This window comes from Carlito syrichta, unplaced genomic scaffold (genome assembly GCF_000164805.1).
Source record: "Carlito syrichta isolate Samal-C Ts95f unplaced genomic scaffold, Tarsius_syrichta-2.0.1 Scaffold301567, whole genome shotgun sequence".
NCBI classification, from domain to species: Eukaryota; Metazoa; Chordata; class Mammalia; order Primates; family Tarsiidae; genus Carlito; species Carlito syrichta.
Window position 1 is genome coordinate 505,463 of NW_007245663.1, and position 27,039 is coordinate 532,501.

The 27,039-nt window shown below is 39.6% G+C and overlaps 1 protein-coding gene across 15 annotated transcripts in view; it reads right to left on the reverse strand.

The window, feature by feature from the left end:
* Positions 1-27,039, reverse strand: part of TCF4 (transcription factor 4) — a 391,888-nt gene that overhangs the window by 71,436 nt on the left and 293,413 nt on the right. Inside the window, exon 1 of one of the 15 annotated variants that reach the window (XM_021710819.1) lies at positions 8,646-8,714. The exons of the other annotated variants lie outside the window; for them this stretch is intronic. Within the exon in view, the coding sequence (XP_021566494.1) occupies positions 8,646-8,714 (69 nt within the window). Of the gene's footprint in view, positions 1-8,645; positions 8,715-27,039 lie in introns of those variants that run through there. 15 annotated transcript variants of the gene reach the window in all.

Consider the following 27,039-nt stretch of genomic DNA (forward strand, 5'->3'; position numbering starts at 1 on the left):
GGGTGTGGTAGCGCGTGCCTGTAGTTCCAGCTACTTGGAAGGCTGAGGCAGAAGGATCACCAGAGCCCAGCAGGCTGAGGCTGAGGTGGCCAGGAGCGGCCACTGCATTCCAGTCTGGGCAACAGAGTGAGACTCCAACTCAAAAAAAACAAACAAAAAAAGAAACACAGAAGGGCAGAATTTGCATTAGGAACCAGATGGAAGAATTTAAGATGTACAACAGGTAAGTAAAAAAAATGTATGAAACCAAGTAGTATTTTGTACAAATGGTATGTGCAAAATAAATGTAAAAGAAGTTATCCCATTAGGATAGAGTTATTAAAAAAAAAAAACTTCTCAAAGGAGGTGAGGGATTAATTAAGAAGGGCAATAATATTCCTGAAATGACACTATGCAACAGAAGAACAAGTGATCAACAATAATTAGCTCACATCTTCAGGCATATTTAAAAAATAATTAAGTTGGCTTTCTCTAACATTTAAACTGTAGGCATTTGTTCATTTGATTTAATTTTTCTTAATTTTAAAGACATGTAGTTTAAAGTCTGCTACAGCTACCTCAAATACTTTTTGGGAATAAGACAGATAAAAATAAATGTCAGCAACAGTAAATTCTTTCACAATAAAGATCACAGTACAGGTGGTCCTCTGATTTCTTTCTGAGAAATGTAAACTCTTGATAACTAAAATTACTTTGCTTAATATTTTTGAATTTTCCAAAATGGAAGTATAAAATCCAGATGATTGCTTAATATTAAGGAAAGCAGTTTAAAATTCTCAATGTTGATGAAACTAATGAGAAAATATCACTACAAGAAGAGGAACACAGTATTTTTACATAATAAGAGACTCAGAATTGATTTCTGTCTTTTTTTGGTCTTTGATAAATTAGTATCTAATGAGAACTTAGAATAAGTATGCCGAAATGGTAAAAGGGGAAAAGCAAGGGACTTTTTTTCTTTCTCTTGATGGAGAAACACTCATTACAGTAGATAGTTCTTTGTTTATATAATTAGGAAACATGAGGTTCTCTTTCTGGAACATTCTTGTCGATAGATAAACATAACACTTAATTTTAATGTTCTCATATACACAAACATGTATATACACATACTATGCACACACATACACACCCATTTATATCTTATGAATCAACCTTATGAATTATACAGGTCTTATTCCCCATGAAATACTGTGGGCTCCTTAGAGACAAAGGTTGGGCTTGGAACACATCTAACACAGCAAGTTGCCCACAGTAGGTACCCAATAAATAGCTACCAAACAAAGAAGAGACATAGCCAAGCAAAAGAGAACCAAATCCTTTTCACTTGCCAAGTTTATACAGATTTTTAGTGTTGCAGAGAAGTATACTTCACGTATCCTTTTTTCAGAATCATAAATGTTTTCCTTAGGTATTGCACACGGGGGAAACCCTGAGTCATGTACCAGGAGGAAGACGTTAGACTGTGAGAACTAAGATGTGAAAGATACCATACTGCAATTCCACACTTGTCCACCACTGGATGTGCACAACTTCTCAAGGAGCTTACCCATATGGAATTCATGAATATCTCTGACTTGCTGTATTTGTGACTCAGTTTCTAGGTCCATATTTTAAAGAATAAAAATTGCACAAAACCACAACGAACCAAGAGTAGTTCTAGGACTTTGATTTTCTCCCCCAAATCAAGAAACTGATCAGGAGTCCCAGGCAAGTTAAGACCATACATCACCCTTGATGGCATCTCCTAACATCTCCATCAGATGGGAACTCAAAGGCAGGTTGAGCTGACCGGAAAGGAGGCGCAACCCAGAAGACAAACCTCAAGTGGCACTAATCGCTTGAAGGAACTCTCCCTCTTCACCTGCCCGTGGAACTCCTCCTGTGCGGATCTGCTCAAGTGCCCCTCATTCGCTCGATTTGCCCTTTGCATGTGTTCTACCTTGTGTTGCTGCCTTCTGTTTTCTGCCGATGGTCTGTTTTCCCAAATGTATTCAAGACCCTGGGATGCGGATGTCTCCTTCCTCTCATCGCTCTCTCAGTCTGGGAGATAAGACGCCCGGTACTCATTTTCCAGTGACGAGGACGACGATAATGGAAATTATCCCGCAATGCCCATTCTCCACTTCCTGTCTTTCCTTCCACACCCATGACCTCCATGGAACTGCTCGAGAGCTTCTGGATGCAGCAGTCCAATGTCACTGTTACCTCTAAGCAACATTTGACACGGCTGTCTACTGCTTCCTCCTGGTAAGACCTGCTTTTCTTGGCTTCTGTGACTCTTAAGTTTTCCTGGTCTTCCCAATCCCCCTGGAATTTTCAATTCAATTACCTCTCGGGCATGTTCGTTTGCAGGGGTCCTCCGCACATTCACCATAAAATCTGAACTCCTTAACAGGGCACACAAGATGCTTTTTGATCTGGCCACTCTTTTACCTTTTCTGTCTCATCTTTTACTATTATGAGCCTTTTGCACCATGAGCCCCTGAACTACTCTCCAGTAACCAGATATGCCATGCCAGTTACTACCCTTGCATTTTGCCAGCTTGATTTCCTTAGACCTCACTTCCTCCAAGGCCAACAGGGGGCTGGCTACCCTCTGTATGGTCTACCTTTAGCATGCGGTACTCTCCAATCAATGCATTACAGACTACTCTATAGCTGTCTGTATCTCATGTCTGTCTTGTTCAACCTGACTCATAGTAGGCATTCAATACATATTAGCCGAATTAATTATCCTATCAAGCTTCTTGCCACCATCTGGGTGAAGGAGTTAGGAAAAACACATTAAAGTGTGTGTGTGTGTGTGTGTGTGTGTGTGTGTGTGTGTGTGTGTGTGTGTGTTTTTCAAACAACCAAAATAACTCCTCCCGAAATTGGCAAGAGGAAATCTACTGCCTCTCTGTAACTGATAATCTCAAGCGATAGTGCTAGTCCAAAGAACAGATACAGGATTTCATCCAAGTGCATGTCAATGACTTACCATCAATGGAAGAAGCCTGGAGCTCTGGCTATTTTTGTTCCCTAAATTCTCTGTGTTCTGCTCGGGTGCTTCAAGGCAGATGCCGAGGAATCCCAAGACTTAGAATCCCTGATGTCAGTTCTCTCAAGCTAACGGAGGAGAGAGGATGAAGACTTCCACTGCTTAGAAGTCCACAGAACCCAGGAGTAAAAACGAGCGAAGCCTCTGCGGTCACAGCCTGAGCTGGGGAGTGCAGGGCTGGGCCTCGGCGGGCTGCCCAGAGGGGGCATCGCTCACCTCCTGCTGTACCTGTGGTGGTTTTGGCTTCCACCTAACAGGCAGTATTGTCTTCAGAGCCAGGTTCTTAATAATGACATTTTCTTCTGCTACACGCCAGTCACACACAAGAGGGCCCTATCAATAAGCCTGCTCCTAAGGTATTTTCTAAAATAGTGCTGAAATAGTCTGACATGAGCAAACCAGGCAAGAAAACAGTAAGATGCGCATCTCCTTGACACGCGATGCTATTTTTGAGCTTCCGATTGAAAAAAAACTTAGACTGCATGTGATTTCAGCGTGAGGATCACCCCAATGGTGGCTCAAATGTGGGCACATGGCCGACCGATCTGCCACTGAACGGGGTGGCTGACATTAGGAATGGGTAAGCCAAGCCGCGCTTTGTGTTTGTTCAATGTCTCAAACTATTTTTCAAACGTCATGGGCTCAGCAAAACCCAAAACACATTTTCTCAGCACTTCTCTCTATTTTTCAACCCATATGTATTTTGAGAGAAGTTTAATTCATATGTTTCTGATTTATTTACATGCAAGTCATCAGAATGTTGTTTTGTAGGAACTATTTGATGTCCAGAAAGCCCGTTGAGCCTCTCCTTTGAGGTTTTTTTTCCCCTCCCCTTAGGATCAGGAAGCCATGATTTTCAAATAGTAAGAAGAGAAAAAAGTTCATCAGGATGCCCGATATTTTTTCCTCAACAATTCAAATTCTGGTCAAAAGTTAAATCACATGAAGTCTGAGTACAACTCTGCCATTGGCAGACTTTGCATTTTCCTGCTCCTGACATCGCCCTTCTTGAAGTTAGTCAAGTCTTCCTTGTGGATACGAAAGTGCACATCTGCAGTGTATGAAGAACAGGAACAAATCCTACAGAGAGAGGATGAGGTCTTCAGAGATTAAGTGAATGCATTCTGTGACACAGTGTCTGAGGCCAAGGGAAGGGTTAGGCACTGAGAAAGAGAAAAGCAGTCAGCCCCTCTCTAAGAGGCTGCTGTGAAAAAATAAGCACACTTTCTCATTCCATTAGGAATTTTTCAGGCATTCTCCTTCTCGATCTATAAAAGTAACTCTGATTCAAAAGTGGTCTGATGGTTACTTGCATGCATTAAAAAAAACACCTTAATTTATAAACATTTCTCCATTTTTGAATAACTACAAACTTAGGGGGCAAAAAAAAAAAAAAAAACCAACCAGTCATTTCAGGCCTTCTGAGGCCAGAGTTAGTTTGAGAATCTCTGTATTCAGACTTTTGACAAAGCAGGGTTGCTTCTTCTTTGAGAAGGTTGAAGATACTATATATTAAGCACATGTAGGAGACGCTTTTCTCTTTTAGCATCATTGATGTCTATGTAAACTTGATCATTTAAAAAGCCACACAGAATGCAGAAATATTTTAGAAGACTGAATCAGATTTTAATAGCAGTGGGTAGTTTTTTTATATTTTATTTTTTAAGGAATTGTATATAAAAAAGCTTTCTTCCTCTGCAAGCTTTCCTAAATTCCAATCTGAAAACCAAATTAATATTGGGCAAGAAACATACAGCCAGTATCTCATGCCTCTGTAGTGTGTCTCTACAAATATAAACCCACATTTCCCATCAGGCTCTTTGTCCTCTGTGAGGGGAGGCAGATTAGGAATGCTGGTTAACCTGAGCAGGTACTGAAAGATTTCCACCTATGCTACCGTTTAGGCAGAGATATCTCTCTTCCCTAAACTCTTTTCCATCTTCCCATTTCAAACCCAGAACGGTGTTAGGGCTGAGAAGATTCAAAAAGTCGTCTCAAATCAAATATCTCTCCAGCACAGCTGCTGTTAAGTGACCCAACATGTTCCAAGACTGGCTCACAGCCCACACACTACTTTTTTTTTTTTTTTTTGCCATGAGCCCCCAATTCTATATTATCTCAGGAAAGCAATTTTTAAAAAAGAGTCACCAAATTGAGCTTCTCAATACATCACTCTTCAAAAGCAGCTAACAGTGGCAAGAGCAGCTAGTAGAAATGTTGTCTTAAGCTATCACACTGAATGATGACTTAAGGTTATATATGTGTGTTAAATAAAACACAAACAACTAAGTAGCCAGTCCCAAAATACGTGACTCAAGCAAGTCAATTCATTGCTAGTTGCTCTGAACTCAAGCATATCTCAGAGGACATTTATTCAATTACAGAAAGATTATGATATAGCAAAATGTAATCACTATCAAGAATATTTTTAAAAAAGACACAATCACTTAGCACACCACTCTATGTAAGAAGGCCCAGGGGAGAAAAAAGTAGCCTTAGGAAGACATATTCTGTAACACTGTAAAAATATAGTTGGTTTTCTATGGAGTCTGTCATATGGACATCTCCTTATAATTTACATCAATAATTTAAGTTTTTAATTTTTACTTCCTTTTAGTAAAGATCAGCTCTACTTTGAAAATAAATATGAAGAAGCGTGTCATCTATGACCAGGCTTCAACAGCTAGTCTTTGGAACTAAGAATTCATCTCACATCTTAAAAAACTTCTTTTAAGGGGCATGTTTTTGCCTTTTTTGTTTTGGTCCTGGCTTGGTTTTCAGTTTTAAAAAAGGAAGACGTTAATGACAGCATGTACTCACAAAACACCATAATATCTTCTAAGCGATGTAAATTCCTAATTCTGAGTAGCATTTAGAAATTCTATTGCTGAGCCCACCTCATGGGCTCCCCATCTTAGAAAAGATTACAAGACAAGTGAATTTGAACGCATTAGAGAAAAACGTTACTTTGAAACAGAAGCAATGTTTTGGGGTAACATTCAAGGTGTCTATAATGCTCTTGTCTCCTCGATGCCTCTCTGTTCCCCAGTCCTAGACCTTCCCTTGGCATGTTCACAGATGCGATCCCTGCTGGGCGGCAGTAATAAGGATGCACTTCCTGTACACCCCCTACCGTTGCAAACTTAGTGGGAGGGAGAGACATCGCTGAGTATGGGAGATGGGTCTCCAATGTCTCCCTTCTGAGCGGAAATGTTCCCAGAGACATACACGCCACACTTTTTTTCCATCTTATGGCCTGGGATGTACAGGAAGATGAAATGTCTAAGAACTCCTAACCGTCATTCTCCTGGTCAGCAGTATATGCACAAACAACTTCCAAGAGGTGCCTTAAATGAAACACACACATACGTATGCATCTCTATCTCTGCTATTTTTCAGCGTCATTTCAATGTTTAACAGCCTGAACTAATAGTCGTTTTAAAACATGTCCTGAGCTTCTGTAGGGAATCCATACCCCCTCCCATTTCTTTTTTAACCTGTAGTATATTTCTTACCATCTAGATGGACTGATAGGAACAGAAGAGTGGACAGTTTTTTTGTTTGCTTGTTTGAATTGAAGGCCCTTAACATGGGCCACATGTTTCTGCCGGTTCGGGCCGTGCAGAGGAGGCAGGGGCCGGCAACGCAAAGTGGTAGGGAGGTGGGGAGGGCTTGGGGAGTGGAGTGGGGAAGGGCTGGATGATGAAAAGACCAGTTCCACAAGTGAAGCACATTAGCAACCCAGAGTGGAAAGGGCCGGAAGGAAAACCCACCCACCTCACCCCTGCGTTCATTCTATCAACCTGCAATTGCTGCAATCAAAACCATATGTCGGTTCTTCCAGATCTTTCTCACAGAACAAACATGCGCAGGGCCTCAGGCCTGGCGTTGCCATCAAATGGTAATTGATACCATATGAGCCACAAAATAGAAAAGCACATGCCAACAGCAACCTCTCTCGCTGCACCCCCACCTTCCAATCCCCTTCCCGGCCCCTTGAGAGGGATGAAATTGCAGGTCTTGCCGGGCTGCTAAGTGCACAGTGCACCATGAAAAACAAGTGTATGTGGCTCCGGGAACCACCTGTAAATCAGAGAGAGAGGAGGGTCCACTGGCCAAGAGCCCGTCCCAGAGAAGAGGCGAAGGCGAAAGGTCACTCCAGGTTAACACAAGGTCATCGATCACGGGGGAAAATGAGCACAGGTGTGAAGCAGATCACAGGCCTGGAGCAGGGAACGACCTCCCTGGTCCACGGCACATCCGGCCTGGAGAAAGCTCGTTACCGCTAAGCCACATCTGTCTTCTTCCTCTCCCGCCAGTGAGATAGTGGGAAAGTGGAAACCACTCCCCAATTACAGGGCAATTAGAAGAAAAGTGACCCCAATCCCGTATCTGCGGCTCTCCCTTTCCGAAGCTCTTTTTGCCTCCCATTGTTCTCACAGCGGGACTAAAAAGACAAAAAGAAAAAAAAAAAACCGAGAAAGCCCGCTGTGCTGGAGGGTCTGGCAGTTGCGGGGTGAATGTAATACAGTAGGTAAAATCCATCTCTTATTTCCACTAACACTGACAGACTACAAGCAGCATACGGCTCTTGCCTCTGCATGTATATATTTTCTTATTAACTCGATCGGGCAGAAATTTGCAGAGATTTGTTTGGATTCAGAAGTCACAACAGAATGTCAGTTTCACAAACCCGGGCTCGTTCTGTGGTGAAATGTACAGCTCTGGACCCGACCATCCACCGCACACAGCTATTTGTTCCAATTCCCCCAGCAGCCGCTTCTGCACAAACAACTAACTTATTCTAAACACACGCAACGAGCCTGATTTTTCTTCCCTCTGCCTATCCCATTATATGCGATATTTTAGTCTTACACATCTTAGGAAGCTTAAATATTTTCCAGATGGGACTAGGGGTCCAGAGCCCTGTAAACACTCCGAATTGCAAAAGAACCCACTACACTAAAGACTTAAAACAGAAGAGGAGGAGGATGGCATTCTTCTTGTGCAAGCAGTAATCTAGTGAGCTAACACCAAAAACTGTAGAAAGGGAGATATCAATTCTCTTTCTCCTCCCCCAAATTCTCAAGGATGGACTGATTCATCCTCATTTAGGTTATGCCTATTTATAACTTTTCTAAGGAAACCATTTCCGAAAGAAGATGACTGAAGCTCGATTTACAATTCAGCACATCGCCATGGTAAGAAAGAACATCACGATTGTAACCTAGTGGTAAACTCCATGTCCCGCAGAGGGGAAACAAATAAGGCCTGTTCACTCCATCCATCTGCCGTGATCCTCGGCAACCCTCTCTTCCTCCATGTGTATTCACCAGAGACGTGAACAAGGTGGTACTGGCCAAGGACCCTCAGCCTCGAGGCCATCCAGAGCATTCACAAGGACAGCACCTATCCAAGAAAACAGGAAGTGAACGCGTGAAGGCATGAAAGTCACAAGGGCCACGCACTGAAAGTTCTGGTGAGTGCCAGGGGAAGACAGAAGTCGTGCAAAGCGCGTGGGGAACACACAAGTTAAAGCGGCACAGAGCTGTCGAGTCAGGCAGGCTCGGGACAGGCCACTCTGGAGAGACTCTGACCTTACCTCTGCTCTCCCTTCGTGGTCCCAGCAACATAACCCTGTCTCTGAGCATCTGCACTGTTTAAATTTCATCCTGAGGTGTTGTTTGCTGATTGGTCAGACATGGCTGACAGCATCAGGATTGCAATCGGACAGAGGAGCGAGCAGGACCTTCGTAATAGGAATTCGTAATAGGAGGGAGAGAGGAAACTTCATGCTGGAGAGATGAAACTCAGACCCGCAGATGGCTGCTGCAAGGCTGTGGCTGGCCGGAGGGTGGGAGGGCCTAGCATGAGACTGGGAGGAGGGCACGAGGAGGGGGAGGTGGGACCAGCCCCGCCACCCAGATGACCAAGCACGAGGCGTCCCCCCGACGGAGCTGCATCTGGACCACGCTTGGCAGCAGCCTTCTCACCACTCCCAGTTCCTGTGACCTCTTGGGAACAGAGGCAGCTTCTCTCCCTGAACGCCTGTTTCACGTAGTTATTTCTCAGAAGATTTCACATTTTCCCAAGGTCACAGGGTCCAGTTGTCAAAAGCATCCCACCCCTCCAATTTTAATGGAATTCTTTAACCATCTGATAGCAGCAAAGTCAAAAAGTAAAGGAGGAGACAGAAATGTTGAAAGTGTTTGGACATGGTAAGTAGAAATAAGGAAAACAGACAGAAAAGAAAAAAATAGGTAGTTTCAAAGTAGGAGATAACGAAGAACCAGCACGAATGAGTTATAGCATATGCCTTTATTCTGACCCAAGTGACAATCTCCTTCCACCTAAGACACACTGAAAGGAATGGTGTCTGGCCACAGAGTACCCTCTCCTGTCCCCATCTCCAACCTTGCTCCTAGTATAGACACTCACGCACACAAACACACATGTATGTGCATATACACACATGACGCAGCTCATTGCCCCATGAGTGTAACAGAGTTCACCTGCTATACATGTAGAATCACTTTCCCTCCTCCAGTTTGTATTAAGGATCACTGTCAGTCTATTTGAAACCTTGCCTTCATGCCCCTTCCCTCCAGAATCATGACTGCATGCCTGAAGAGGGAGGGATCAGCACCATGTAAAAATCCAGGCGCATACCTAAATCCAAGCAGACTTCCCCAATGCTCTGAAAAGAACACTACTTGAAGTTCTCCTCTTTCCCCACTTCTCCTTTCCCAGTGTTCTTTGTTAGCAGTATTTTGGGGAAGGTATCATGGCCTGGATAATAATTACTAAAGAAAAGATAAAGGGTGAAGTAAGGACAACAAAGCAATAAAAAAAGAGATGGAGAAAAGTGGTGGGAAATTGAGGATAAGGACCAGAGAGACCAGGTTATTAAAACTAATAAGTTAAATGGACAGTAAAAAGGAACAAGACGCTTTGGCTGAGGGGAAGGAAAAGGTTAACACAACATGAAAATCAAGATTTAATAAAGATTAATCCTTGAAAAACATCATCACTGATTTAAAATCAAATTGGAATAGTGAAATGGCTAAACAGAATAAAGCAAATCCATCTGGTTTAAAATAAAAGCTCCACCATGATCTTCGCCTCCCCTGAAAAAGAAAGGAAAAAAATCTTATTTTCCCCCTTTATTGGGTAAAGACTAGTTATACAGCCTAATTTTCTAAACAAAGCAAGAAAGACACACCACTGAAATCTGAAGAGGCAAGGAGAGGGTATTAGTACAAGGGAATGTATACAAAAATCAGAGAAACAAAGATGTAAGAGAAATAAATGTCATTAAACTAGAAGGCCAGTGTGAGTGGAGGAAATCATGGGGCAGGAGAGGCAACCCAGGAGAGAAGAAATGCCCAAGGGCATGTGGATTTCAATAAGCCAAGAGAAAGAAGGTATGAAAATAGCGGACTAGGCAAATATTCAGAAACAACTGGACACCAGAAAACATAAATAAGAATACAGAAATCCAATGTGAGGGCAAGAGGTATAAACAAAATGCAATAGTGGTTAAATGGAAAAATAGAATGCAGTTTGTTCAAACATCAAAAAGTACCTTAGGAGTTACAGAATTATAAACACAATTTTGCTAAAGGTATGATGTTTAAACAACCATCATACACTGAGAAGTTTATATAAAAGCAGTTTTATGCATTTTTTGAATGATCTGTTTACAACTGCATGAGACAATAATAAACATATCACACAAGGGCCTTAATGTCTGTACAATTCCTAGTCAGGAATGAACCTAAGGAGTGCAAATGATATTTCTGTGACACTCTTCATTCCCCATGACATCCAAGGCAGAAATTCTCTAAGAGGAATATTCACGCAAGACCTTTGCCCAAGACCGAAGGATATCCTTGGTCCTTATTCAAAATGCTCAAACTACCCAGGTATCTATGAACTAGATATAGGCAGGATCAGTCAAGAAAATGTCCATTGGGAAGAGAGCCTTTGTAGGGTTAGTCCTGAGAGCCTGAAAGTCTTTTTACGCTCCTGGTGTGGTTTTTAACTGAGGAGAGGATCAACCTGGTCTCAATGATAAACCAATAGTTGCATATTTGGAGGAAAAGTCTACAGTTCTGTCAAGCACCAAAGGAAGCAGGGTGACAGTTTCAGGTGCTGGGGCACAATAAAAACAATGAGGAAGAAAAATGTTTGCTTTTTCTGCCAACTTAGATGTCAGTACCCATTAATAAATCTATCTGCTAAATCTACTCTTATTCATGTGGGACATCACCAATTTAAAATAAAATAAATTATCTTTAATTAAATGGAATTGTCGTCTTCCTCCCGCTATCATCCTCAATTATTACATCCTAATCAGCCCTTTAGGGAGAAGGCAAGAGAGAACGCCGAAAGGCACACTGACTATAAACAATTTCTCTTTCTGTCAATGGATGAAATTTTAAATTTTAATTATTGATTATAACTATAATTTTTATATCTAAGTGATGAAAACTGCAAAAACCTTGTCATTTCCAGAAGGAAAATGGTACATGGTCATTTCCAAAATTTCCTTTTGCTGTTTCTCCATGAAAATTTCGGAAATCAGAAGAAGCCATTACTAACGAAGTAAATTATCTATTTAAACCTAATCTATTACTTTTATTTCCAGTACAAAAGTGCCAGTTTTAATTAATACTGTAAAATACACAGCACTAAAACTGAATGTCAGTATGGTATTTTTAGGTTGTTAAGCTTTCAAAAACTGGGATTACTGAATGGTATCAATTTATGTTTAGACAAGAACGGCATCTACACTTTAAATATTAAGACATGTAACTGGAAAAATGGAGGAGGCTGATCTTCTTACAAATACTTATGACTTCCTTTGCCCCAGTTCCCAGCTCCCCTAATACTCTTTTCTTTTTTTGGGTAACTGTACTCAAATTCTAACAAAAGCAATGTGTATGCTAACCAAGGGATTTGTACGAAGGATATGCTATTATCTGTTCCCATATTGATACGCTGATGGCCTCTTAAATAAATGATGAGATCAACAAGTAAATGTCAAGTAATGTCTTACCCCCATCCCAAAGGCAAAGAGGAGAAACATTTTTCCAGGAGTAACAAAGAATGAAATTTAGGGGCAAATCTCTGTGATAGTATCCCTCCTGCTCTGCTCCCAACAAGAAATTCGGTTTGGGGTTGTTTCACTTTTTGCTGTAACTGTGGACTTTGCAAGGGTGGGTAGGGAGTTTTCTTTTTGCCTTCTATGTGACAACAAAATCAACCACTGAAATTGGGGGATTAATTATTAATTAATTATTTATTCTAGACAGAAGACAGATTTATCTAGAATAAATAGGTAAGGGTGTTGGCTGTTTTCTGACTGCTAAGTGTTACTTTTAAAAATGTATTTTTTCCAGGGTGTAGTACTGTTTTCATTTAGCATGCCTTTGAATTACCGCCTACAGAAGTAAAAAAAGAAACCACAGCTATACAAGCCTGCTGACTTTCTTATAAAAGAACCAGTTTTAAACTTGTTTATACTACTGATTCCAAATGAATTCAAGATGGTGGCTAGTTAAAGAAAGAGAGCCCATGCCAGGGAGTTTGATCAAAGAACTTCAATTCAGCAATGTTCAGTTTTAATTGACCACTAATTAAGCTACATTAGTCCAAGAAAGGTCTGTATCACTTTGAGTAATAAAGAAAAGAATTAATTTAACCCTGTGTCAGTCAGCTTTAGTAAATTCATCTGAAAGCAACTTCTCAAACGACAGGCATGAAAGAAGTGTCTCGTGTTAAATGCCAAACGTGGTCTACAGAATTCAGAGAAGACCAGGAACTCCGTTTGCAAGTGCATTTGTTACTTTGCTAGTGATGTCACCTTGCAGGTATAATTATCTTCATTACAGATACAAAGATGTCAGCTTTACTCTCTGGGTTGCAAAGGGTTGCTTTAAAATTGGATTCAAAACATGGCATCATACCAGCCACAGTTTTAACTTTCCTGTATTCTAGACAAAAATAGAGTGGATTTGCAAAATCATGAGAATTTTCAAAGGCTTGGAGCTCTCCTTATGGGAAAAGTGAGTTGAAGACGGAGGAAAAAAAGTAAAACAACTGCAATAACACCACCAAAAAAGCTCATTATAACTAGGAACCACAAGCTACCATGACAGCAGCATTAAAAGTCCATGTGTTAAAATAGTTCATCTCTGAAAATCCAGTTGCAAAATTTTTATTTTCCCACACACTGCACATCAAAAACAAAATTTTGCCCACAATTCTGGAAAAAAAAAAAAATTTTTTTCAGGAAGCAGAAGAGAAATCATAAAACAGCAACAAACTCCATTTCAGGATCTAACATCAAAATGTTAGATAAGAAAACATTATTTTACAACTTGGCATTTATGATTGTTAAAGTCCTTCACATTAGCTCAGAGGTGAATGACCAATGGTCTTACGACAAATGTCAAATAGTAAAATGTTTAAGTTTTAAAAAAACCCCAAATGTCAATGCTGATTTCTACATTATAATAAAAACCACTGCCCTCCAACCCTGCTCAAGTATCATGGACTCTTACAGCACTCGATGCCGTAGGCCAAATACTCCTGAAGGGACGAGTATCCTTGTGGCCGCGATACACATTATATTTTGTTGTAATCATTTTTGGCAACCAATGACTGCATTTTCTACAATAATATTTAATGAATAACATTTTTTTTATCTTTCTGCCAGTACTCATTAAAATGCACTTGTTTGTGAAGTGCAATAGCAAGCTATATGAAACCAAAATATTAATGCAAATTGGCATTTCTAAGTTTAAAGCGGTATTTGCATAACAGGAACTAAACATGGAACAAGCTGAAAGGGTGCACAGAACACAAATGCCTCTCAGCACCATAATTATTACCAAGAAAAATGATGGCTTGCATATACCACCATTTGAAGCCCAAGGAGCAAGCACCTGCCAGTCTGTGCCATCACGGGCTCCTGGTGCCCCAACGTCTAGTCTGCGCCAAAGAGAGGATGATGGGATAGCTCTGCCATCGTCTCATCTCTTACAGGAGCACAGGCACAGGTCACCAACAGACTCACTGCTGCACTTAACAACAGCCGAGGGCTAGCCTGCTCATCCACCTATGGTTACAATTAAAAAATAATTAATATAATTTTGAGTGCGCATGTATGAACGAAAGTGGTTTTCAGCATCACTAGCATTAACCAGGCACATCTGTCCAACTCAGTGATGTAGGGAACGGGAAGACACTATGTATGTGTGTGTTTGTACTTAAGGAATCTATAAATAGTGTTTCTCAGGCCAGTTTGAACAGGGAAACCTCGAGAAACGTGACATTAAAAAAAGCTGCAATACTTACTGGTTCATTCAATCAATAGTATTTGAGCACTGCTCCAAGCACACTGTTGTGTTAATCATTGGGGGGAGGATGAACTTTTTTTTTTAGGTGAGAAAATATAGCTTATTTAGAAAGTAAATTAGAGAGACAGACAGAAAGAAAAAGGAGATTTGCCTCCCCAAGGCAGGGAAGGGGGCCAAAGCCAGGAAGCATGCGGAGAGTCATAGCTCAAAGAGCACATGGCCACACCAGAGTCTAGCAAGGCAATGGCCAGGATGAACTTTTGAAGGGCAAAGGTTTGTTCCTCTAAATGCTTAAAAGCTTGATGGGAAGATGTGACACGAGTTCCTAGCAGTGCAAAGTCAGGTTAGTGATAAAGAGTGTTAAGGATAAGATGGATAGATGTTTTCATTTATTATGAAGAAATATTTGAATTATGTAACTATACATTATTTAACTTTTAATAAAATACTACTTTTTTTTTTTTTACTAGAACAGCCAGAGTGGAGGTATGAGCTGTCTAAAATTCTGTGGAGGCCAGTTCTAGGGAGCATTCTACCCAAAGGTCTTGCCTAACTGTACAAGTTGATGTATGTGTGTATGGTGGATGGGACTGTCTCAGTTGGCCGCATAAACAGTTCTTGGTTGTCTACCATATGCTAAAAGGTTTATAAACACACATTAAGACACAGGAGTCCCTTCTGAAGAATATCAGTAGCTGGTTCAGGGGAAGCAAATTCAGGATCCCTACTGTGTGCAGGCAGGCAAAGAGCTGTATCTCTTGAAAAGTTCATGTAACTCAAGCTCTAAATTTAAATTTAAGAAGAGGCAAGTACAATTGATATAAACGTCCACTAAGATGCTACAGGGTAGCATTCAAACGTCAACTCTTCCCTCAGATACTTGCTGACAATAAAGCTAAGAAAAACGCAAAAATATCTGATTGCAATGGACAGCAGTTGTCTGGTTCTGTCACGCTCCATATCATCCTGAGCAAGTTATTTAATCCCTTAATGCTTCCATTTTCCAGACTAGCACCTCCCAGTAGAACTTTCTGCAATAACGCCAATGTTCTATACTGTGCGGTCCAACACAGTAGCTACCAACCACATGACTGCCCAGCACTTGAAACATGGCTAGTGCAACCAAAGAAGAGAATTTTTAAATTTGTATTTTGTTTTAATTAATTTGCATGTAAATGCTATAGCCATGGATGGCTACTGGCAACCTCACTAGAAAGGGCAGACTCACCCTGTGAAATGGGACAGTAATATTTGGGTCACCTATCTTAATGGGGTGTAGTAAGGATCTAGTTAGAACTGGTTTGAGAAAATGCTCTGAAAGAACTGAGGCTTGTAAATGTAATCTATTGGCTATTCATTAATACCACATAAAGTATCTACTGTAAACTTGATTTTTAGCTGTCAACCACTTTCCTAATAATTAAATAAAAGTCACAGTAAGACTTATTTTATACTCTGTAAAGATCTGACTTAAATCTGACACAGGCAAGCTTCTTGAAGCATATTCTAAAAACAATATGTAAGCAAGTTATTGTTCTAAAATTATTTAGAAGACTATATTGGGACATATGGAATGTAAAACAAATACTGAGAGTCCAGCATGAATAATCAATGATTGCCCAAAAGTGAAAACAAGGTCAATGCTCCCTTGAAGAGCTTTCACTTAAATTCCCAATTTTAAAGAATTAGCTTCTCCCAGAAGCAGAAATACTCAAATCAAAGAAATTATCGTCCAAAATGGCCATCTACCACTTTTCTACCAAGTTTCTAAGTTATCTTTTTAGTTGTTCACTTTGAGTACAGGTGACCCTGTACAAAATAAAACAGGGAGAACAGATCAAAACAGACGCCAGTTGGGTCATCTAAGATGGCTACAGATGTGATGCACAGAGTGACCTGAGGCATTGGTGTGACTTTCCTGGAACGCATCGCACCAAACTAGATAGAGGGAAACAGGAAGGGCCCAAGGATGCCTGCAGGATGGAGCTGAAATTCCATCAGCCGGTGGGCTAAACCGTAAGCAAGCGTGTGTCTCTACCTCAAGGATATGCTGCACATCAGGGCTGCCATCCCATGCCCAGATGCCACCTCCACTCTGATCAAATCTTGGCGAACCCCGTCTAGCGTGGGGAGAGGAAACCGAATATTGGACAAATCACTGGCAGGCTTGGCAACTCTCTCTGCAACTCAGCACCTAAGGAGTAAGGTGTGCTTCTGGGCTCTAAAAGTTGGCAGGTATAAGACTGCGCCCCCCAGGCCACGCCCTCTTCCTCCCAGGTGCCAGTGAGGGCAAGCAGGCTTCAGAATCACCAACAAATCACAGCCAAGAAGGATCCAACATCGATGGGAGGCACAGCAGTGGCAGGAAGACAGACCCCCAGCAGTGAAGAGGTGAAAAGAGCAGCATTATCAGGATTATCAGGAAAGCTGAGAGGGTCTTTAATGTGGGCTTTAACTTTCTTGATAGGATATTATGATGTCACGATGATACATTGTCCATACGCCAACAATCTTAACTGTAGTTATTCATTACTTTCTTTATACTAACTCCCTTTTTTCTCTTTCTGTCCTATAGGAAAAAAAAGGTCATATGTATCTTCATTTAGGATGATTTAGATAAACCAACAGTTACATAAACATATAGTTAGGGTATGCAGACATGCACATTATTGATTCAACAGATTCTAACAGCTGCCTTGAAGTCATTCCAGTTGGTTCACAAATAATTTACTATATTTGTAACACTGCAAATAGAACCTCACATTTTCATGTTAAAAGGTAGAAATACCTGGACAATGCCAGGAAAAAAAAAAAGGAAGAAAAACTGGTGGAGAGAAGAGCTGCCATCATCTGTAAGTACCTCCTACTGCCCTGATTTAATGATTAAGGTCCAGGCATACTACTTCTCAAGCAGGACTTAGTCTCAGCACTGAGGAGGGACTGTCCTGTGCACAGACAGGAAGCTGAGCAGAATTCCTAGAAGCCAGTAGCAACACCGCACCCCACCCCACCACTACAGTTAGAATGATCAAAATTGTTTCCCTCTATTGCCATCTGTCCCTGGGGGGCACCACTGGTCTACAGATAAATGTTTGTGATCAGACTCTGTCTGCTACAGATACCCACTCTGATTTTCTTAACTCTTTACATAAACAAAAGGCATCTCCAGAAGTGTCTTCCTTCAGCTCAACAAGGAAACAGCTATTTACACCCATGATCATTAGTATGTGATGGTCTGACTTGTGATCTCATGAAGCTTATCAGTCTTCGCTTACAACTTTGAAAAAGGTCATCTGTGTTCATTCTGGAACTTTCAGAACCAAATCTTAAAGTGATTTTGATTATATGATGGAAAACGTTTTATTTTCAACTAACTCATTCCAAACTACATGCAATAATCAAAATAACACATTGAATAGAAACTCTGATGAATAAACAAGCTTTAGTAATAAATAATTAGCATTATCTATTACTGTCTAGTTATATCATCTCTCCATCTATCCACCCACCCATCCGTACTTTCTCTGATCCAGTCATGCATTTATCATTATAAAACCTGTCATGCTTTCAATTCTGATTGAGTTACACAGGTAAAAAGCCTAGGACCAGACAAAGAGTTCAATCTACATAGCTCCCTATTGGCAATGCGTCTGTGAAGACACTACTATCTATGAATAATTCCACATCAGGTCAATTGTATTACATCACCTACCTCAAAATATGAAAAACCGCAATATGGAAATGTGCCTAAGTTTTGGAGACTGGTTATATCTTTGGTCTAATCTACTGTCAGGTGCAAGATTCCAGGACTGATTATGCTGAGAAGGTAAACATCTAAACAGACCAAGCGAACCCAGAAATCGCCATCTAACTTTAAAGCAGGTCAAATGGATCTGTAAAGCGGACATCAGAAATGCATTAAAGACTCCAAAAACTAGTGCTAGCCTAAAACGTCTAGGCATAATCTGGGTCTCCTTTTTCATCTGTTTTTCTTTTTTCCTTTTTTTCATCATCTAAAAATGATGGAGGAAAGGAGCCATAAACCCAAAACTTGCTCCATAAGGAACAATTGAGTGTGGTTTTGCATCTCTCAACGTCGGATCTTAAAGGTAAAGTGGCTTCTATGGTTACCAGTGAGGATCCCATGGTGATTCACAGAGGTCATCTTTTTGGTAAAGTGCATCTGCAAAGGTTTCATCAGCAAAACTGACACTGTAAAGTTGGGCCAAGAGGGTCTGCTGTTATAGGAATCCTTTAAAACCTAAATGCATTCAACAATCATGCATCTATTTCTAGCAGTTTCAGCCCCTTCCCTGGGAGCATGCAAGAGGTCTGCTGCACTTTGCAACCTCTGGGAAGCAGGATTACCAGATTCACATCAACACATCTAATTTTACAGTTACCTTATTTAAGTTTTTAATACGGCACAGGTCTTTTTCTCAGGTGTTAATAGAAAAATCAATTTTAAGTCACAACAGCTGTGATCATTTTAAATATCACAGCTGTCATGAGTTGAAAATAACCAATTTGAGCATACAAGTTTCTGCTGCAAATGTAACAAAATGAAAATGTGATGGAATTTTATCTTTTACTCCCTCTGAAACCGAATGTCTAATACAACAGTAGAGTAATAACTTATTTGCTTTAAAATACAATCAAGACTCCCGTTTTTTTGCTGACCTAGCCAACAGATGGCTCAAAAGAACAGAGAAGAACATCATCTTAAAGATACACTCCTATGGCAACTGTGGGACGTGTTTAATTATAGAAATAGTATTATCTCTGGAAAGATCGAGTTAAATAGGTGACATCAAAATAGAGAGTTCATTTATGTAAACATTTTGCTGTGAAGCCAGAGGGGAGATTAAGTGGGATCCGTGCTACACATAAAGTGTTATGAAAGTCTAGAATCTAAATTATTCTACAGGACAAAACAGAAACTCATATGAATATTGTTAGCTAGTATCTTCCAGGAAATAACGGTGCTGCATCCACTTCTTTGCACACTCAAACTAGCCACTGGATGGGATGAAATAAAGGTGTGTTTTCCCTCTCTGATGTCATTGCATTCTGAAGGCTACAATGGCTTTTAAAGAAGCCAAAATTAAAATAATAATTTCTTTAAAAGGTCAGAACAGGACATTATGTATTCCACTGGCTACAGGAAGTTAAGCTTTTCCTGTGTGAAATGAACTGTGGGCCATGAGCACCAAGAAAATTCTTGAATGAGATCGACAATTATTGCCACCTATGCTTGGAGGAATGGGCTCAAACGTTTGGAAAACAATGCTGTATGACTAGGACAAGGAGGATCTCAACGAAAGGAAAAGAAAAACCTAGACCAAAGCCCTGGCAAGGTTGCACAACTCATATCATCTCTTAAAAATTTCCTTCAAGGTCTCCTAATCTCCTGGCCAACATGTAACTCGAAAACTAAAATCTCAAGTATTTTCACCCCAGATCTTCAATCCTACCACACTAATTTGGCGTCTCCCCCTCCCTTGCTTACAGATTCAGAGCAGAGATGAAAAGTCGGTGAGATGTGCACCTAACAACTTGAACTAAAAAGCTGATATTTCACCCCCCCAATTCTGCTTAGGGAGGCCCTGGCATCCTCTATTATTTGCACATTAATTTTCAAAGCTACATGAAAAACACTGTAGTCTTTTAATCACATCAACACACAAAAAGCACTACACAAAGTGAAAGTACACTTGTTACACATCCCTCCCAACCCCCACACCACACAAAGGCAGCCTGAGAAACAGCATTCATCCAGCTCCTTCAATGCAGAGCTGCCACTTCTGTAATAACAGGTGCAGAAATAATAACGTGCTGGCCAATCAACTTTTTCCTCTGATTTGTCAGTTTAGCTTAATAATGCCATTAGGAATGTAAACATTTCTGCAATTTCTATTTAAAAGTCAATAAAATAATGGGGTGCAGAATTTATCCTTTTTAATTTTTTAAGTAATACATTTGATTATTTTAATCACGTCAGTACTTAACTGGATAGGGTTTAAATATGTATGTAACATCAATTTAATTTGTTTTATTCGCTAGAAAAGCTATTGAGTCATACAGCATTATTCTAAAAAAAAAAAAAAAGAAAAGGAAAAACAAAAAACCCAGAAGCAGATCACACATTCTAGGGAGAAGGGAGTGCAGAATACTTCTATTTTGCTACCCTTTTTGGGGATGGGATTCCAGTGCCTTCCACAGGTCTTTTGTTAGATGCATTGTAAAATGGTATCCAACACACACCCACTAGATGGCTGACAAATAAAAAGAACGAGTGTTTCCATACTTGTGGATAAACTTTCCTGGGCTACGGTAATAGGACTAGGGTTGGTAAATGCATTCACTATTTTTAAAGTGGTGTGAGAGGTTTTCCCAACACAGCAATTCCCACTTGAACAGAATCATTATTGGTGTAGTCCTTCGGTACTCTATAATTCTCACCCTCAGGTCTGCGAAGGTGAAGCCAAGTCAAATGTGAGCCCCCACTGCTAACATCCCCTATTCATTTTCAGGTCAGTTACAATGGAAGGAGCTGGAATTCAACTCTCCCTACTCTGTCCCAGCCATCGCCTCAACGTGCCCTCTCTCAAGAGGGTGCAATTTGGTCTCTAGGAAAGCGCAGCGCTAGGTCCCTGGAGGATGCCAGCCAAAGCCTGCATATTTTCGGTGGAGCCTGAAATGAGACCATCATCCACACTGCTGCCACCTTTGACTTCTCAGGTGTTCTAACTCTCTGTATCCCTTTGGGGAGCAAGGAACTGAGTTTAAAGCAGTAGGGTACTGTCCGAAATGAGACGTTAGAGATGTAGTTGCCCTCGTATACCACACCTTGGAATAAAATGTCCTGATGAGCATGTGCAGATTTCTTTAAGAAATTGGGAAGAAGAATTTGAAGACAGCTAGGTAAATCGAAGCAACGTGGGATTTAAAGACCAAATATCGGAAATGTGAACTTTCGGGTTCTCACCAGAATCTAATACTGTGGCATAAACACATCTGTGAATAAAAGGTTGTAGTTTGGAAACTAAGTCACAGATCTTCAGCAGCGCAAAAAGGAAAGTCTCCCAAAGTTGAAGTGGAACAATGTACAATTCTCAAATCATTTTCAAGCTCCAAACCAGTACATTCAACCCTAAAGAATAAATTTGTTTTGCTTACTAAAATGCAGTATCTGCATGCCTAAAATGAGATAATAATGTGCCAAAAAGTTTAGTATAGGTTTTTAAATGTTAAAAAGCCTGCAAGGAGGAATAGTTTCTGAAAATTGCATGCATAACTTTCAGCAGATTACGTCATATTACAAAATACAATTATTTTATAGATGTATCTCTTTCAGTTTTGTCACTATTCATCTGTTTTACATGGTATACCAGAGAACTGCCTTTTTTAGGATTATGATGATTTCCTGAATAGATTATAAATATTTATGAATACATAGATTTTCCCTTTTTTTGAGTAATCAGTAATGTTTACCACATCTAACTTTACCCTGTGTCACCTTAGAGTTATGTTTGAAGCAGTAAGGGCTAATAAAAAATAAAAATATAATCAAATATGTAAAAACTTGAAAATATTTCAATCTAAAATTACCCTTAAATTATACTGACTGTGAAAAATTAGAGTTTTTTTTTTTTTTTTAACGCTGATAATATGGAGGGGAAAAAAAGGCCTGTGTGTGCACTGAAATTCTCACAGGTACAAGGCATACATTCAAGTTTGCTGTGTGTGGCAAATACGTCTCCACTGTACTTTCTTCTTAAGGCAAAAGTAAATGTGAATTCGAACAACTGTTACAGTTGCCACAGCCATATCGATATTTCAATGGATCAGAAGTTAAGGTTTGCTTTTAATGGCTCCCTGATGGCAGCGTGCAGACCATGTAAATGACCTCCAACAGTGACTATCAAGAAACAACACTGAAGCATTCTTTCTCTTAGTGGCAAAGCAGTGACAGAAGTTTCAAATAGGCTTGGAAACACACACAACGTTTATAATAAAGAACTATGACACCATCTAAAGCCAAACTAAGATAAAGCCATTACAAAATAAGTTATAAGGAGGAAATCACTTATTCTCAAGCCTCTATGGTGGTACTGAAATTTCAGTTAAGAACAAAACAACAAAAAAGCTGAACACGGAATATAATACAAACCACATTTATAGTGGAACAGGAAACAAACGATCCTTCAGCACAATTTCCTGTAGATCACTGGGAAAGGTATCTGACAATGATACCAGCTATTAGATCTTTTTTCCTGATCGTTTTTCTCCTCAAGCCTCTTTCTCCTATTCAAATGTCATTCCTCCTAAATCTGCCTGAAACGAAGCCATCACCTAGTGCTATAAGGATGTTTATCAATTAGCAATACTATATTTAAAATGTTCAGACCTTCCAGAAACTAGGAATTAAATAAAATGAACCAAATACGTAACTAGCTCGTATTTATTTCCTAAGACAGCTACCCCACAGAAATGTGTAAACTGGTATCTGTGAATCTCACTCAGGTTTCTGAAAATTTAATCAGAGTCAAAAGAGCAAGCTGTAGCCACAACATCAAGATGAAGACGTCTGGTGAATTTTTACCAGCTTAAACCTAAAGAACAAAATCAACAAAATTTTGTTTCAGGCAGTCAAGCATACAAGAAAAAATAATATTTTCATTGTTATTTTTTAAATGGATAAATTAAAATGTTGGACATGTCAACAATATCAAAAACTAAGTTCACGAAAAGGAAGCTTTACCTACATGCTTTTTCTTTGATATGTTTCATTTTCTTGAATAAGTGGGGAATTGAAAAATTAATTTGTGACCTAAGCAAATTTTTGCTCTTAATAGCAACTAAACCATCATGTAAAAAAAAAAAAAAAATGCATTTATACTGCCTGCCTTCATTTACAATCATGGCTCTGCAAACAGTAAGTGTATGAAATATCTTTTAAAATACCAAAAGCAATTTACATAGTTGCTACACTTGAAAACTTTAAAATCCAGGGGTTACCTACTGTTGGCTGCTCCAACCAAAAAAAAAAGGGGGGTGGGTATGAAGAATGTACTAAAAAATGTTATCAGCTGTATTATTTAAATATTCATCTTTTAATGCTAACTTCCTGTAGTAAATGAAAAAAAAAAGCTAAACATCCCATATCCCAATTTTTAGCTTTAAGACTGAGGCTTACTTATTCATAGGAAAACTTTCTTCTAAGAATGCAGTCCCAACCGAGAGATTCTGACATTCAAATGTTCCTATTTTTTCACCTTAGGCAAGGATCATAAAATTATTTTATTTTGTGGCCTCGATATCAGAAATAATTAACATCCAGTTTCATCTTTGAACTTTATAGAGTTGGAAAGCTGCATAATATGACCAACAGTCAGAATATAAACATGAAGAGCTCATTACCACTTACTTTCTGAGATTTGATGACTTGACAAATAACTATTTCAAAACAACTAGTTTGAAGCATGGTTTGAAGCTTGTTAGTATAAAGGAAAAAGAGCAATTACAATAATTATAGGTTTCTCTATACGGTTTAACACATGCACATGCTGGCGAGAGCTGATGATGTGATCTTAAATTACCATTAGGAGGAGATTTCGCCACTTTTGTTTTCAATTTTATTTGCCATAATTTTATCTTTGTGAATCTGCCGTATTTTTAGATGTGTGGAATTCAACCAAATAATTACCTATTAAAATTCCTATTCAATGAACATGTACTTAGTTATAAAAATCAAAATTCAGTCCTGGAACTATGTTTACTGCAGAACAGGTAATGGCTGATACTTCTTACAGCCTGAATGAGGCAGACACATCGGCACACTTTTATATAAGCTTGTATTCACAGCACTTAAAAGAAACTCCTGATTTTTCTCTGCAAAAACCCTCTATCTTATAGTTAGGAAGTAATGCTTTAAAATTTATTTTAGCTGAGATTGAGATTCATTTGTATTAAAACTTCTAACGTATAGAGGGGAAAAAATTTTTAAAGCATTCGGTAAAGCTCTTCAGGTGAGACCTGAAGAGGAACTGATTTAAAAAAAATACATTCTGGTTTATATCCAGGATTGATTCTTTGATAGCTCCCGTGCTCTGATTTTTTTTGTTAAGTTTTTGTTTCAGGGAGTCCACACTTCTGGACAGGTATAGTTGGTCACAAAAATAAGGAAACAATTTATTGTGGTCATGGAAACACTTCATAACTTAAGGTAATAAAAAATTCACATCTTCTTTTGTTTGTCCTAAAATATCACTGATGACAATATTTCTCTTGCTAGGAAGTTAGAGGAAAACTGATTATACAAACCCTATAGTTGTCAGTTCAAAAAGAAAAAAATCATAATTTTTGTAATACCTAATTGTAGTCTTTCTACAACCTAGAATCACAGTGTTTTGAAATGATTTTCCATTTTTCTTCTTTTGTTTATTCACAGGGAAAACCTGCTTCCTCTGCCCTCTCTCAGTTCAGAGAGTTCAAACTGAATTTAAACAAGTAATTGACTTGTCACTGGGAAAAAAAAGAAGGAATTCAGGGCTGTGTTGTCTTCAGAGAAAAACTTGTGCAACAAATAGCTGACCACACTTAACTCCAACAATTCAGGTTAAAACACACAGTGGTTAGACACGCACATATATACAAACACACAGAGATATTCAAACCCCAAACAATACGCGAAACTCAAGAAATGTAAAGTCTCTTTCGATAGGCATTTTGAACAATTAACGCATGGCATATACAATCTCCACAAGATGTCTGGCACCAAATCAAAAGCCTACTGAATGCAGCATTAGAGCCACCATAATACACACTGTAGAATAAACAAAAATCTGCTTCCAAAGTGGATGTAAGAGGACATTTAAAAAAAATCGTATAGAACTAGCCCCTTCCATGGGACACACACAACTGGACTTTGCTGTCTGCTCCACAAAGCTAAGATGAAGAACTGGAAACCATCCGCAGTCTCCAAAGCTTTCTGCTGGTGTTCCAAATGGCTATTTTTTCCTAACTATAATGTATGTATAATTTGCCTCTTTCTAGTGTTTGAATCAATAGAGATACACATCACCAGATTTGTTTTTAATAAACGCCTTAAAACAGTTCCTATAAATACATTTCCTGTGACAGAGCGATCTTGATTTTATGAGTACCATCCTCTCAAAAAAAAAAAAAAAAAAATCTAACAACCAAAATATTTGGCAACTGAGAGGGTATATTAGTGATATGATGTCATATTCAACATTTTCTTATGGTAGAGGCAACTGGCAAGCTGTGGGAATGGAGCACATATTTTTTAAAATTCCTTTTGGCCAAAAGAGAGTTAACATGCCCAAAACTTAAACTAAAATTTTGTCAGTTCAGATATATAAGATGCAAAAAATTAATAATTAACATGTAAAAATCACATCACTGGAAATCCTGAAAGATAAAAACCATGGAAACTTACATGTATTTTACAATGTAATTCTTTTATAATGCACTGGGGCTATATAATCCCTGAGTCTATTTCACTGCTTCAGAGATACTTTTGCTCACTGATCACCAGCATTCACAACATTTTCAGGAAAAGTGCTTTAAAGTTAAAGGTACTGACGACGCTGTGCATGGGAATGTCTAAAAGATGACGAGCAAAACTCTTATCTATATATGAATAACTACCAGTTGCAAATCAGGCACTTGTTAATGAGAGAGAGAGAGAGAGAGAGAGAGAGAGAGAGAGAGAGAGAGAGAGAGAGAGAGAGAGGTTACATAATCCCAACATTTATGCTTACCAATTTAAACAGTTGGGCCAATTCACAACGAAAATCATTCGTTTCCAAATTACATTCTCCTCACCACGCTTGCCTATTCTCCTTAAACCTATGTTTCTTTTCCTTTTTAAAGGAAGGATAAAAGTAGGATGGCATGACAAACTTTTGATGATCTGCTCGTCCTTTCCAGAATAAAAGTCAACAACATTATTTCGAGGTGCCCATTCACAAAACTGGCTTCTCGAATGAAGTTATTAATCTTCCTAAACTTCACTCTCAAGACACTTGTGTGCGTGTGTGCATCCCAGCATACGCTCGGCTAAAAGCAACCGCTGGGCACATATCCGCATGTACACACACTCCAGCGCATACACACGTTGAATTCGTTCGGGCCGACTGCGACAGCTGAACTGGGCCTTGGTGAAAGCTCTGATCGGTCCCCTCTGGCCCAACTGTCCCTGATTAAGATCGATCCAAAGGGAAGTTCCAGGCACACAGAGCGACCGGCTTATAAATGGCTGCTTTTCCCTTTTCCCTCATTCTCCTTTCCTATTTTAAAACAATAAATGTTTGCTTGTCTATCACCCAAGAACTCTTCCTGAGAGCCCCACATACCGATCTGAAAATACTGACATCTTCCTTCAGTGGGCCCAGACCAGGGGGGAGGGAAAAAAAAAAAATAAACCTCCAGATGGCAAGTGGAAACCTTCTGCCGGGGTTATCCACAAAATGCCAGGCACACTTTTTTCTCCACCACGAGGCTTTTCTGTTGCAAGGGGGGTCTTGAGGAGAGAAGCCACGCCACACACAAAACTTGCGACAGGACTGCTACACGCACGAGCGGGTCTCCGCTCTTCCTCCT